This window comes from Prunus persica, chromosome G8 (assembly GCF_000346465.2).
Source record: "Prunus persica cultivar Lovell chromosome G8, Prunus_persica_NCBIv2, whole genome shotgun sequence".
Classification (NCBI taxonomy): Eukaryota; Viridiplantae; Streptophyta; class Magnoliopsida; order Rosales; family Rosaceae; genus Prunus; species Prunus persica.
Window position 1 is genome coordinate 11,141,715 of NC_034016.1, and position 11,787 is coordinate 11,153,501.

General features: G+C 35.9%; 1 protein-coding gene and 1 long non-coding RNA gene across 8 annotated transcripts in view; one reads left to right on the plus strand and one right to left on the minus strand.

Moving 5' to 3' along the window:
• Positions 1,279-6,539, plus strand: LOC18766903 (disease resistance protein RGA2). 2 transcript variants are annotated; one of them, XM_020570305.1, is made up of 2 exons: positions 1,279-5,483; positions 6,207-6,539. In XM_020570305.1, the coding sequence occupies exon 1, from the start codon at positions 1,823-1,825 to the stop codon at positions 5,438-5,440; it is 3,618 nt and encodes a 1,205-aa protein (XP_020425894.1). In that variant the 5' UTR covers positions 1,279-1,822; the 3' UTR covers positions 5,441-5,483; positions 6,207-6,539. The 2 variants fall into 2 exon arrangements, with proteins under 2 accessions (XP_020425894.1, XP_020425893.1); XM_020570304.1 differs by lacking the exon at positions 6,207-6,539 and adding an exon at positions 5,674-6,089.
• LOC109950644 overlaps positions 5,313-11,787 on the minus strand; it is an 8,297-nt gene continuing 1,822 nt past the window's right edge. The window contains exons 2-9 of one of the 6 annotated variants that reach the window (XR_002272897.1): positions 10,187-10,393; positions 10,030-10,108; positions 9,863-9,929; positions 8,852-8,897; positions 8,694-8,750; positions 8,112-8,200; positions 6,026-6,239; positions 5,313-5,417 (exon numbers count right to left, since the gene is read on the minus strand). This is a non-coding gene — a long non-coding RNA (uncharacterized LOC109950644). Of the gene's footprint in view, positions 5,418-6,025; positions 6,240-6,652; positions 7,074-7,271; positions 7,554-8,111; positions 8,201-8,693; positions 8,751-8,851; positions 8,898-9,658; positions 9,703-9,862; positions 9,930-10,029; positions 10,109-10,186; positions 10,394-11,787 lie in introns of those variants that run through there. The other 5 variants (XR_002272899.1, XR_002272894.1, XR_002272895.1 and 2 more) reach the window with 5 other exon arrangements.

Sequence of the window (11,787 nt, forward strand, 5' to 3'; positions counted from 1 at the left end):
CCACTTACACTCCTTTTTGTTTTTTTAATACTTTTTATTATAACAAAAAAGGGAGTGTAAATGGACAAAAGAAGAGTGAGAACATATAATTTCCACAAATAAAGTGTAAATGGACAAAATAGGAGTGAGAAAATCAGCTCCCAAGAAAAAATAAAAGGACAAAATAGTAGGAACGAACTAAATGCCACTGAGAAAATGGGGAAGAATCAGACAATTTTTTTCAAAAAAGACGAAGGTGCTTGGTTTTTCCTTGTCACTGATGAAGGTGTTTGGGGGTTTCCTAGTCAATACTTGTCATCTGACAGAAACACACAATTCGTTGAAGGTGTCAAAAACTGGTCTGCTAAAATTTGTTTCAAGAAAAGTAGCAGGGGGTGCTAATTCTTTTCATCATACCACAGTCTTGTATAATTTTTTATTCTATTTTTATATTTTCTGTCAATGCAAGAAATATAAGAAAGTTTTTGTTTCTTTTTCCTTTTGTTCCCCCCTTTCTAATTGTATGTTGTATCCTGAGTTTCAAGGTTGGTTCTTTGATGGGGTCTTGTGCAGAAGTCTCATTTTTCTTTGATGGGCTAATTTTACATGTTCGTCACATCACCATTACCATTATGTTCCCCGTGTGTCATATGGTTAGCCATTAAAAGTTAACTGGGCAGGAAGCTCCTTCAATGCATGTGTGCCAAAATGTGGGTTTAAAGTCAAGTTTCTGTTTTTACAGCTTCAATTAGTTACTCGTCCATGGATGAAAAACCTTTTTTTTTTTAATTATTATTTTTTACTTTTCTTCATATGGGTTGCAGAAAAAACTCGGCCAGTGGCCTCAGGGAACTGGATCAGTACTTTGTTACTTGCAATGGCTTAAAAAGGATGACCCCTCACCGTACATTCGGCTCTTTCAGAGCCTCCATGATCGGTTTAAGAGTATTTCCATCAGTTAACTCCTTGTCATGGCAAGGGGAGCCCTAGAGCAGCTACTATTCACGTAAATAGTGGCTGCCCTAGCCCCTCTCAGTAAAATGTGTTTTCAGCAGTTTAGGCTTACCATGACAAATACTATTCTTTTTTTTATTTTTTTCACAACTTTGTTTACTTAAATAATTAATTTGGATAATATTTTCGGATAAGACTTTTAGGTTCCTACGTGTCAATACTATTCATATCAAATAAGATTTTCGATTTCAAATTTCAGATACATTCAAAATTCAAATTTCAGATAAATTCAAAATGTCAAATTTCAGATACATTTCGAAATTCAAATTTCAGATAAATTTCAAATTTCAAATTTCATTTGAATTTAAAATTTCAGATAAGTGAATGCATCTCGGTGGTACAACCATACCGATGCTGCCATGCTTCTTCTCGGAGGAAGAGGACGATGGGGGTAATTTTTTATTTTTTATAATCTCCCAAAAATCAATAATATTTTTTTTTGGCTTAAAGAGCTTATCAATTTTGGATGTCGGGTCGGGATATATTCCTGAGGATGATTATTATTATTATTTTTTAATGTGCTTAATTTTGTTGCTTAATTTTTTAATGTGCTTAATTTTGTTCATCATGAAGTGGGGTTCATTTTGATAAAAACACTAAACACAAGGGTATATCCGTGTAATTATAGCATGTAAATTACTAGTTTTACAAACCCAAAGCTGAAAAGTGTTGACATGAAGTCAACTTTCCCGGCTTATCTAAAGTCTAGGCTTCATGTGTTGAACAACCAAATTGAACTACCACTTATATTTCAGACCAACTCCAACAGTTCTGATCTCACTGTTGTCAGCCTTGTTTTAGCTGAATTGGTATTTTGTTGCTGCAAGAAATGGAAGCAGCAAACATAGTTTTATCCCCTGCTTTGCAAGTGATCTTTGACAGACTGGCATCCCCAGTCCTACAAAAGGCTGCTGATTTCTTGGGTTTTGACGACAACTTCCGGGGTCTACAACATGCCGTGGAGAGGGCTCAAGCTACTCTTGAAGATGCAGAAGATCAACAATTCACCAGCAGAGCTGTCAGACTTTGGTTGTCAAAGCTCAAGAATGCAGCTTATGATGCTGAGGACTACCTGCACTACTTGACTGCAAAAAGAATGAGAAATGGGAGCGATTATGACGACATGATAGGGATACCACCAGTTAAGAATCATTTTCAACTTGGAGACCTTATGCATGCTACCCAAACTGGTGCAGTGCTCCGGGCTTTAGAAGCAACTATAAATGAGGGGCTCAGTGAGTTTAATTTTAAAGCGCCTAGTATGGAAGATGGTCAAACTACCATAAGAGAGACTAGTTCTTTTGTCATCGAGTCAGAGATATATGGAAGAGAAGATGACAAAGAGAAGTTGGTCAAACTGTTAATATTTTCTGAAGCTTGCCAGGAAGGATATGCAACATGTATTTCAATATTTGGTATTGGAGGAATTGGTAAGACCACTCTTGCTCAATTGGGATATAATGATGAAAGGGTAATCCACCACTTTGATGTTAGGATGTGGATTTTTGTCTCTGATGATTTCAATGTTAAGAAGATCATGAAAGCAATTATTGAGTCTGCAACTAAGGATGAATGCAAGTTGTCTGAGATTGACCTACTTCAGTCTCGGATTTGGAATTTGTTGCACAATAAAAGATATCTCATTGTGTTAGATGATATTTGGACTGAAAACCAGGATGATTGGGACAAACTACGACCTTTGTTCAGAGGGGGTGTTGATGGATGCAAAATCATTGTCACCACCCGCAATACAAAAACAGCAGTCATGACAGACTCCCCAAATTCCCCATTTTATTTGAAGGGTTTAGCAGAGGATGATTGCTGGGCCTTGTTCAAGCAACGGGCTTTTGGGCGAACTGAAGAAGAGAAGTATCCCTGGCTTTTGTCAATTGGAAAGCAAATAGTTAAAAAATGTGGAGGTGTGCCATTAGCAGTAAAAAGTTTGGGAAGTTTAATGCGCTTTAAAAGAGAGAAGCAGCAGTGGTTGTTTATGCAAAATAGTGATCTCTGGAAACTAGATGCATGCCAAAATAAAGTTTTACCCGCCCTGATGTTGAGTTATATTCATCTCCCATCACATCTTAAACAGTGCTTTGCATTCTGCTCAATCTTTCCGAGAAATTATGAATTCAAGAAGCAGAAGTTAATTTATCTATGGATGGCAGAAGGATTAATTCTACAAGGAGGAAGCAAGCGACCAGAAGACATCGGTGAAGACTACTTTGCTGATTTGTTGTGGATGTCTTTCTTTCAAGAAGTAGAGTTATGTGAGGGTGTCAGTATAACTGGATACAAAATGAATGATGTCATTCATGATCTTGCACGATATGTTGCAGGAAAGGAATATGTGATACTTGAACAGGGTGCCCCACCAAATGGACCAGCACAAATTCGTCATTCCTCTGTGGTTTATACGTATGGAGAAATTACAATTCCAGAAGCTCTATATGAGGAAAAACATTTACGAACTCTCCTATTGATTGGAGAATCCGGCTCATTAAGATCCATTGGAAAAATGTTTTCGACTTTTGTTTACTTGCGTTCGCTGGATCTGAGCAGCTGCACTGTTTACAATTTACCAGAATCGTTGGGTATTATGATATGCTTGAGGTTTCTTGACGTCTCTTACACACCTATTCATCTGTTACCTGAAAGCACAAGCAAACTTTGTGCTCTGCAGACTTTAAACCTTTTTGGTTGTCATAATCTTAGGAGCTTGCCTTTCTTAGGAGGCATGACCGACCTAAGACATCTCAATATAACTGGATGCCAAAGTTTGGACGGGATGTGTTCTGGTATTGTAAAGTTACACCAACTTCAGACATTGCCATTATTTGTTGTTAGCTGGGAGATCGTGCATGCCTTAAGTGCCAGTAAGATCAATTTGGATATGAGTCTCAGAGCTCTGCAACATTTAAATCTTTATGGAAAGTTAAATATTATACAGTTGGGGAGAGTTAGAAATGCATCCATAGCACATTATGCTGGATTGAACACGAAGGAAAATCTTGAGTTGTTGGGATTATACTGGGGACTATACCAGGGATTTGAAGGTTTGGACGATTCATTCACGAAACTACATAAAGCCCAACATAAATTAGACATCTCAGGATCAAACATAGGTCCAGAACAGCATGAATCTGATTGTAGAGTGGCCGAAGAAATTCTTGAAGGCCTGCAGCCACACAATAATCTGAAAATTCTAGTTATACATGGGTATCCAGGAATCAAATTTCCTCGTTGGGCACTACCTAATATAGTTTCATGTCATTTGGCCTATTGTAGAAACTGTGAACATCTTCCTGCCCTTGGAAGTTTGCTGCTACTTAAGACTGTTTCTCTGCATCGAATGGATGCTGTGAGATGCATTGGTACAGAGTTCTATGGTGATGGGGCAGACATACGGTTTCCATCACTTGAAGAACTATCAATCAGTGATTTTGCGAACTTAGAGGAGTGGTCAAGTGCAAATGATGGAAATGCATTCCCTAGATTGAAGAAATTAACTGTCAAAAGTTGTCCCAAGTTAGCACATATAACCTTATGTCAGTCACTTCAACATTTGGAGCTGCGGGATTGTAATCCAACATCAATGTCCACAGCAAATTTAACTCTCCTTTCTGTGCTTGTTATAGAAAAAATTCCAGAGCTATCCTGTCTCCCAGAAGGGTTTTTAGCATCAGCTCATCTGTCTTCTCTAGAGATCTTGTGTTGCCCCAAGCTTCATTTACTTCCTTCAGAGATGGGAAACCTTACTTCTCTGAAATCATTAACCATTCGTTGTTGTGAACAGCTGTCCTCTCTTCCACAGACTTTGCAAAACCTCAAATCTCTGCACTCACTAGAGATTAGTGGTTGTCACAGTATTATGTCCATGCCAGATGGTGGAATTGGAAGTTTGTGTTCCCTTCGGACTTTGTTCATTGAGAGCTGCAGTAATCTGATTTCTCTGTCATCAAGTTTGGAGCATCTCACATGCCTTGAACACTTGAGCATTATGAATTGTCCATATCTTGGTTCTTTCCCAGAGGGTGTACAACACCTCTCCTCTCTTCGGAGTTTGACTATCTTGAGCTGTCCTTGGTTTGATGCTCTGCCAAATGGGTTACAAAATGTCCCGACACTGCACTGCTTGGAAACTATTAGCTGCCCTAATCTAACAGCTTTGCCAGAATGGTTTGGGAATCTTGCTTCGCTTCGATCTTTGACCATATCTGATTGTCCTAAATTAAAAGTATTGCCACCAGGTCAAAAGTTTCTCAAAAAACTCCAACACCTCTCTATTCAAGAATGTCCGGAGCTCGAGCAAAGATGTAGACCAGGAAATGGTGAGGATTGGATGAAAATAGCACATGTCCCACATAAGTATATTGGATCACCTCAGGTCAGCCAGTCCGGTGAAGCAAGCACATCGGGCAGCTCTTCTGTTCAAACAGCTTATCAATAAGCAACTTCTGTTTCATTGTCATCAACAAGCTATTATCATTATGGTAACTCCTTTCTCCCGGTGTTTGTGGTGTGCCTTTTTTTTCCTTTCCTTCATATTGTTTGTTTAGATGGATAGAGTGAGCACAAAATTTTAATATTCCTTTAGTTGTAGAATTTCATATGTTTGCATACAAAGCTGCTTTGAGAATCCTCTGATTTTCTGTTGATATCATGTTAATAAAATCTCTGTAGAGGACACTTTTTCTGAAAGTTATTAGCGCATGCTTTTGTTTTGATGGGAGGAGGTGAACAAAGTATAGGTTTCTGAGTTACGAAACGAGATGAGAACAGGTAGTTATATGGACCTTTCAATATTAGTTAAGAACGCATCAAAGCAGCCATATACAATTAGTTTAAAAGCAAGGTTATATGTCATTTTATTTTACTGTCCATATATGAACACATTGCCCAGGTTTTAAGTCTTAAGAACACTAAATAATTTGTTTCCAAAATAGACTAAAGGGTAAAGCATAAAACCCAGATGAAGAACTGAAATTTAGATTAGAAAATTTTCGGTGGAAAGAAAAAAAAAAAAAAAAAAAACCTGGGTTCTCAAAGAGAAAATCTTCTCCTCGGCCTCTCTTCTTTAATAAATTGGCAGACTTGGATACAAAACTTTTTTGATTTGTTTACTTGTACAGTCACTGCAATATATCTTTGCAACTTTTCCAGAATGGCTTGAGGAACAAATCCTGCTTGTCCTAATTTAGATATATTGCCACCAGGATTGAAGCTTCTCATTGAACTCCAGTACCTCCCTGTTCAAGAATGTCCCAGCTTGAGTGATGCAAGTGCAAAATTATTAAGAAGCAGGTAGTTGAAAGGATACACTCAAGCCATGTGTTCGGTGTTGGAAAAGCCAAGCAATCTTTTATGTTTCGTTTATTTTATTCGTAATTAAGCAGTTGTTCGTTGTATTCTATATTTTTAAGAAAAATTTCTAATAGTTAGATTTTCTAGGGTTTTTATGTTTATTATTTTAGAGAGTTTAGTCGTCATTTTTATCATATTATCCAAAAAATTCAAGACCTTTCCCTGGTTTTTTGGTGGATTCCCTACATCCTTAATTCATCAAAGATTATGGCTCAAATTACCTAAATTTTTGCAAGAATGATAACTCTCATTTTTAGTTTTCACTTTTTTGTTACAAAGTTTCAGTATACAAAATTGAACTTAAAATTGTTTTCAATTCTTAGTTTTCACTAGCAAAGGTGCCCACACGATGCTGCGGGTTTTAACACTGTGAAATGTGAGATGGTACTATTTATATAAACATGGAGATCTAAACAGTGGCATCATGCTTTGTTTAGCAAGTTACAAAAATACACTAATAACATGTTTTATATGCTGCTTGTCATGTCAAAATATTGACCATATTTTAATAAACCAAGCAGCAATCAAAACACCAAACTATCAGCAGTTTTGAGCTACTCATTGTTCAAAAGAGTTTGGACCGGTCTTTATATACATGCTACTGGGTGGTGGAAGGGGATTATTATGCTTTGATGTCTATTGGAAAGGGATCCATCTCTTGTTGGCTCTGCTATAAAGGTGGCTTCTGTTCTTTCTTGTTCTTTGTAGGGGTTTCAAATCTGTTGGTACAAATTTGGAAAATGGCAGGTGTTAGTGTAGATAAATGGGAAAATTTGAGTGAGGGCAATAACTATTATCACGGAATTATGTTCAAAAATCCAACAGGACAAACAGCAACTTAAATACATCAAGCATTCTATTAATCCAATGGACAAAAGTATAACCTCATTCTATTTAATCAATTGGTAACAAACTTAGACCAATTGTGAAAATTTATTAAATAGGTATAAGAAAATTAGGCCAAAGCACCCGAGCTTTAATAGAATCAAATCAAGGGGTGTTGATTCTATTGCTACAACTTTGGAAAATGGTAGGTGTTAGTGTAGACAAATTGGAAAATTTGGGCAAAGACAATGACTATTATTACAGAATTATGGCCACAAAATCAATTGCACAAACCACAATTTAAATATGCCAAGCATTCTCGAAATCTGGTGAACAAAGTATAATCTCCGTCATTGCCACAAATTATTAAATACCTATAACATAATGAAACCAAAAGACCCAAAATTTAATAGAATCAAACCAAATACTCATAAGAGAATCAAAGAATGAGCAGGCTTGTTGTACAGAAGCAGAGATAATCTATAGGCATCTATAGTCAAAATTGATACATGTATTGCCATTTATAGGCTAAGTTAATCTAATGGTGAAGTAAGCTGTAAAAGCATAAATAACCTATAAACACTTATAGGTTATATAAGCATAATAAAGGCAGAAATAACAGGCTATAGTTTTGTTCATTACATCTAAAACATCTGATAAGGCCATTAAATTAGTATTAGGCCATCAAATGTTTTCTCTCTCTTTCATTTGTAAACTCTAATGGGTTTGACAAAAATGTAAGTTTTTTCACTAACGCCTTTAACTATGTAAACAACTACATTTAAAAAGTAGGCAAATAGATAATAAACAAACAGGAATTCTCATGTTTCACCAAAAACAAACAGTTTCACCTCTGAGCAACAATAAATTGCAGAAATTGTAAATTGAAATAAAGTTATGTTCCTGTATTCAATGAAAGAGAGCAAACTTACATTTGAATCTGCAGTGAAGTTGAAATACTGGAATAAGATTTTCCAAGACCAAGAAAACAATTCCAACAATAATACCCAATAACTCAGGCCTGCAAAACACAAATGGAACATTAACTATAAAAGATAAGTTGGGGGGTATGAAACATCAGACTAATATAATAGACTATTTTGGAAAAGCAAAAAGGGGATCTTCTCCGATGCACACTTCATAATATTTTGATTTTGTATTTTCTAGAACAAACCTTCTGAAATAGAAATCCAGATTTCTCACTAAAATTAATTTCTAGGGAATACAAAAGGAAAAACCAAAGTCAAAACTATAGATGATAATCACTGTGCCTTAATTGTCTAAATCATTGATGCTGCAAATCATCAAACTTTTCATAAACAGCAGTCTAAACCTTGAAAGTAAAAGAAATAGATCTCGCTGGACCTGAGAAGTAATGAAGAATTCTAAAATTAATTTTAAATTCCAATGGTAAATATATTGGCTCCTCAATCAATTTCATGGCTAGAATGACAGTTATCCACATCAAGTAAAAAGTTCCCTGTAAAAGTTAAAAAAAAGCATGAACTCCTGACCTGTACAGGGATTTTATTCAACCGTTTGGGCTCCAAAGCAGCATCCTCAAGAAGATACTGAAATAAAATGTGGGGAAAATCAACACAAAAATGTAATGAATATTTCGTAAAGTTCTTCAACAAAAGCATATAAATGTCATCTTTATGAGGGCTCATACACGAAAGAGGGATTGAAATCGCCTTGTATTTGATTGAGTATCAATCCTGAAAATATGCAGAGAGTACCATTAATAAGTTTGTTAAGCCAAATGGAGAATAAATATATATTGTGTGCAAGCACAAATTAAACCTAGTAACTTTTTTTTGGTTACAAATAAACCTAGTAACTTTGAAAAGGACGAAAATCCAAATATGCTATTTATCATTTTATATATATGGATAGGAGCAGCCAGAAGACGAATGCTATTTGAAAAACAACAATATAATATTTGACATATAATCATATTCTCTGTTTCATCAGTTATTCAAATCTTCCCTCTCAGAAAGCCAATTTCAAACAGAGTAAACAAAGTCCAAAAAGTCAGTTCCCTTGAGAATACCTTTACCAGTCAAAATTTCAAAATCTAACAACAATAGGAACCCAATCACAGCTGCCTTCCCATTTATCAAAACAGAACAACACACACATATATACAAAGGTACAAACTTGGACTCAAATAACACACAAAAATGCATATTTCACTCACACAACTGAACCCAATTCCCTCCACTTCCATTTATAACCCTCAAATTCACTAAATGCAGAAAATTTAACAACTAAAGGAAATGACGTGCTTTTTCCTATTCCACATACGGTAATACAACAAATTTTACAGCTTGCTATACAATTGCAATACTATATCAAGAGAATGTGGTTCCACCCTTTTATAATCAAGGGCTGTATATGCTATAGGAAAGCTAGTCTGTCTGAGCTGTATGTGAAAATGACATAACAAGATTCTCAGTAATTGACAGTAACCAAGAACCTTATGCATCTTCAAGGTCAAAGAGAGACTCCAAAAAGGGGACGCTACAAACAGGGAAAAAAAAAAAAAATTCAGCCACAGAAAATCTATAACATCTATTAGAATTATAATTCTGATCTGGAGTCATAAAAAATTAAAAATTAAAAAAAGGGGGAATCTATAACCACACGCAAACAGAAAATCAGCCAGACAGACATCAATTACCAGATTGATGAGCAGACTGGGGGTTCTCAGATTGATACTCCAGTTCTTTTTCCTTAGATCTTCCTCCCTGTAACAACAAACCAAACTCAATTTCTGATTTACTTCTCAATTTCTACATGAAAAATGAATAAACCAACCTAGAAAACCAAAAGAACGTTAAAACCAACCTTTTTTTACGAAACCTAGAAATCCCTTTGAGCTAAACCCTGCGATGAGAAGAAGGATGAAGTGCAGCTGGAAAGATGGCTGAACCCACGAAGAGCAGATGAGATGAGATGAATTCGCAATGGGGGAGATATCTGAGAATAAGCTATGCAGGCTTACCTTGAAAGTACCCATGTCTGAGAATTAGAGAAGACGACTATGATCTCTGAGGCCTCTCGCTCTCGCACTTCTCTTCGGTGAACGCGGCACGCGGGTTTGAGAGGTAAAGCACTTTGGTTTCTCCAAAGAGAAGCGAACAGGGAAAAAGGGGTATGTCGTTGGTCATCATGGCAAAAATGTCATTGTACTGTTCATTAGTGAACATAACTAAGAGAGCAACCAGTCAAGCAGGGGCACAAACGTCACTTAACTATTCCTAAGCTACAGTCTATGAACAGTCTAGGAACAGTGACTACGGATAAGTTTTTGGTATATATATAATATAATTTTGACATAGTATTTGTGACGAGACTTCGAGTTTTTGCTTTTTCTGATGAGTGTTTTTAAAATAAGCGCTTTTATTTGGGTTTACCAAACACCCAACTCATGCCAAATTTTTATTTAAGCTGTTTTTTTAAAAAATTAAGCGCTGCCAAACACCACCTTAAATTAGAAAAAATTTCTATTCTGTATTACCACACAATTGCATATAGTCCTCCTATTTTACATTGTTAAAGCCTTTTTAGGCCCAAAATTGTGTTTATCATAATGTGAAGGTAGCAAATCCTGAAACTATTCCTTTAATCCTCTAGCAATTTCTTATTAATTATTTTATTGTTAAACGTGGCTTCTTATATAGAAACGAAAGGATTTTCCTTTTGTCTCTTGACTTTTGAAAATGACACTATTTTTAGTACAGTTTTCTTCTGATAATTGGAGTAGGCATATAGCAAAGGATAAATTATCAAAATTGAAGGTGAGTATACGTGTTCCCAAATTATGCTAAAATTTGATTAGTACAAATTTAAAAGTATATGTTTAAGTTTGGTCTCCTCTCATGTTATTTATGTATAGATTGACAATGAAAAAGTGAAAGATCAATTAGAGAGGAACTAGTGGCACAAGTGGTCTTGATCGTTGCATATCTTCCTCCTATGTGCATATTATGTAGGCTTAAATGTCAAAATAGTCCCTGTGTTTTAACCATTTGGCCAATTCAGTCCCTGTGCTGCTATACTATTTTTTATATAATAAAAACGCGGTAGTATAGTCGGGCGGTGATACCCTTTAATTATATTATATTTAAAACGAGTATAGCCAAGCGGCTATATTATTTATTAAATAAAATTATTTAAAAAGGACCATTCTATTTGCATTAGTTTATACTTTATAGATACTAGCCTCTCTGCACGCACTTCCGCGCGTGTGAGATGCTTTTTTTTAATCACGCGCGCTACGCGCGACTTATAAAGTTTCATAAATATTTTTTCGCAATTGTGTTTATATAGATGTCCGTTTCAGCAGTTTCATATTTTAATTGAGCGCGTGTGATAAATCGTCGTCTAAAAGTTTTCTTTTTGCCGGGTGTTTCGCCCGACCATCGTACCGCGTTTTTAGTATATTCAAAATTGTATTTGCAGCACAGGGACTTGAATTGGCCAGATGTCTAGAACGATAGGACCGTTTTGAGATATCTGCCTACATAACATGTTCATAGACGGACGAGATGCAACGATCAAGACCGCTTGTGCGACAAGTTTCTAAATGCAATATGCGATAAA

Coding starts and splice junctions, on each gene's coding strand:
- LOC18766903 (XM_020570305.1), top strand. CDS start 1,823: ATGGAAGCAGCAAACATAGTTTTATCCCCTGCTTTGCAAGTGATCTTT.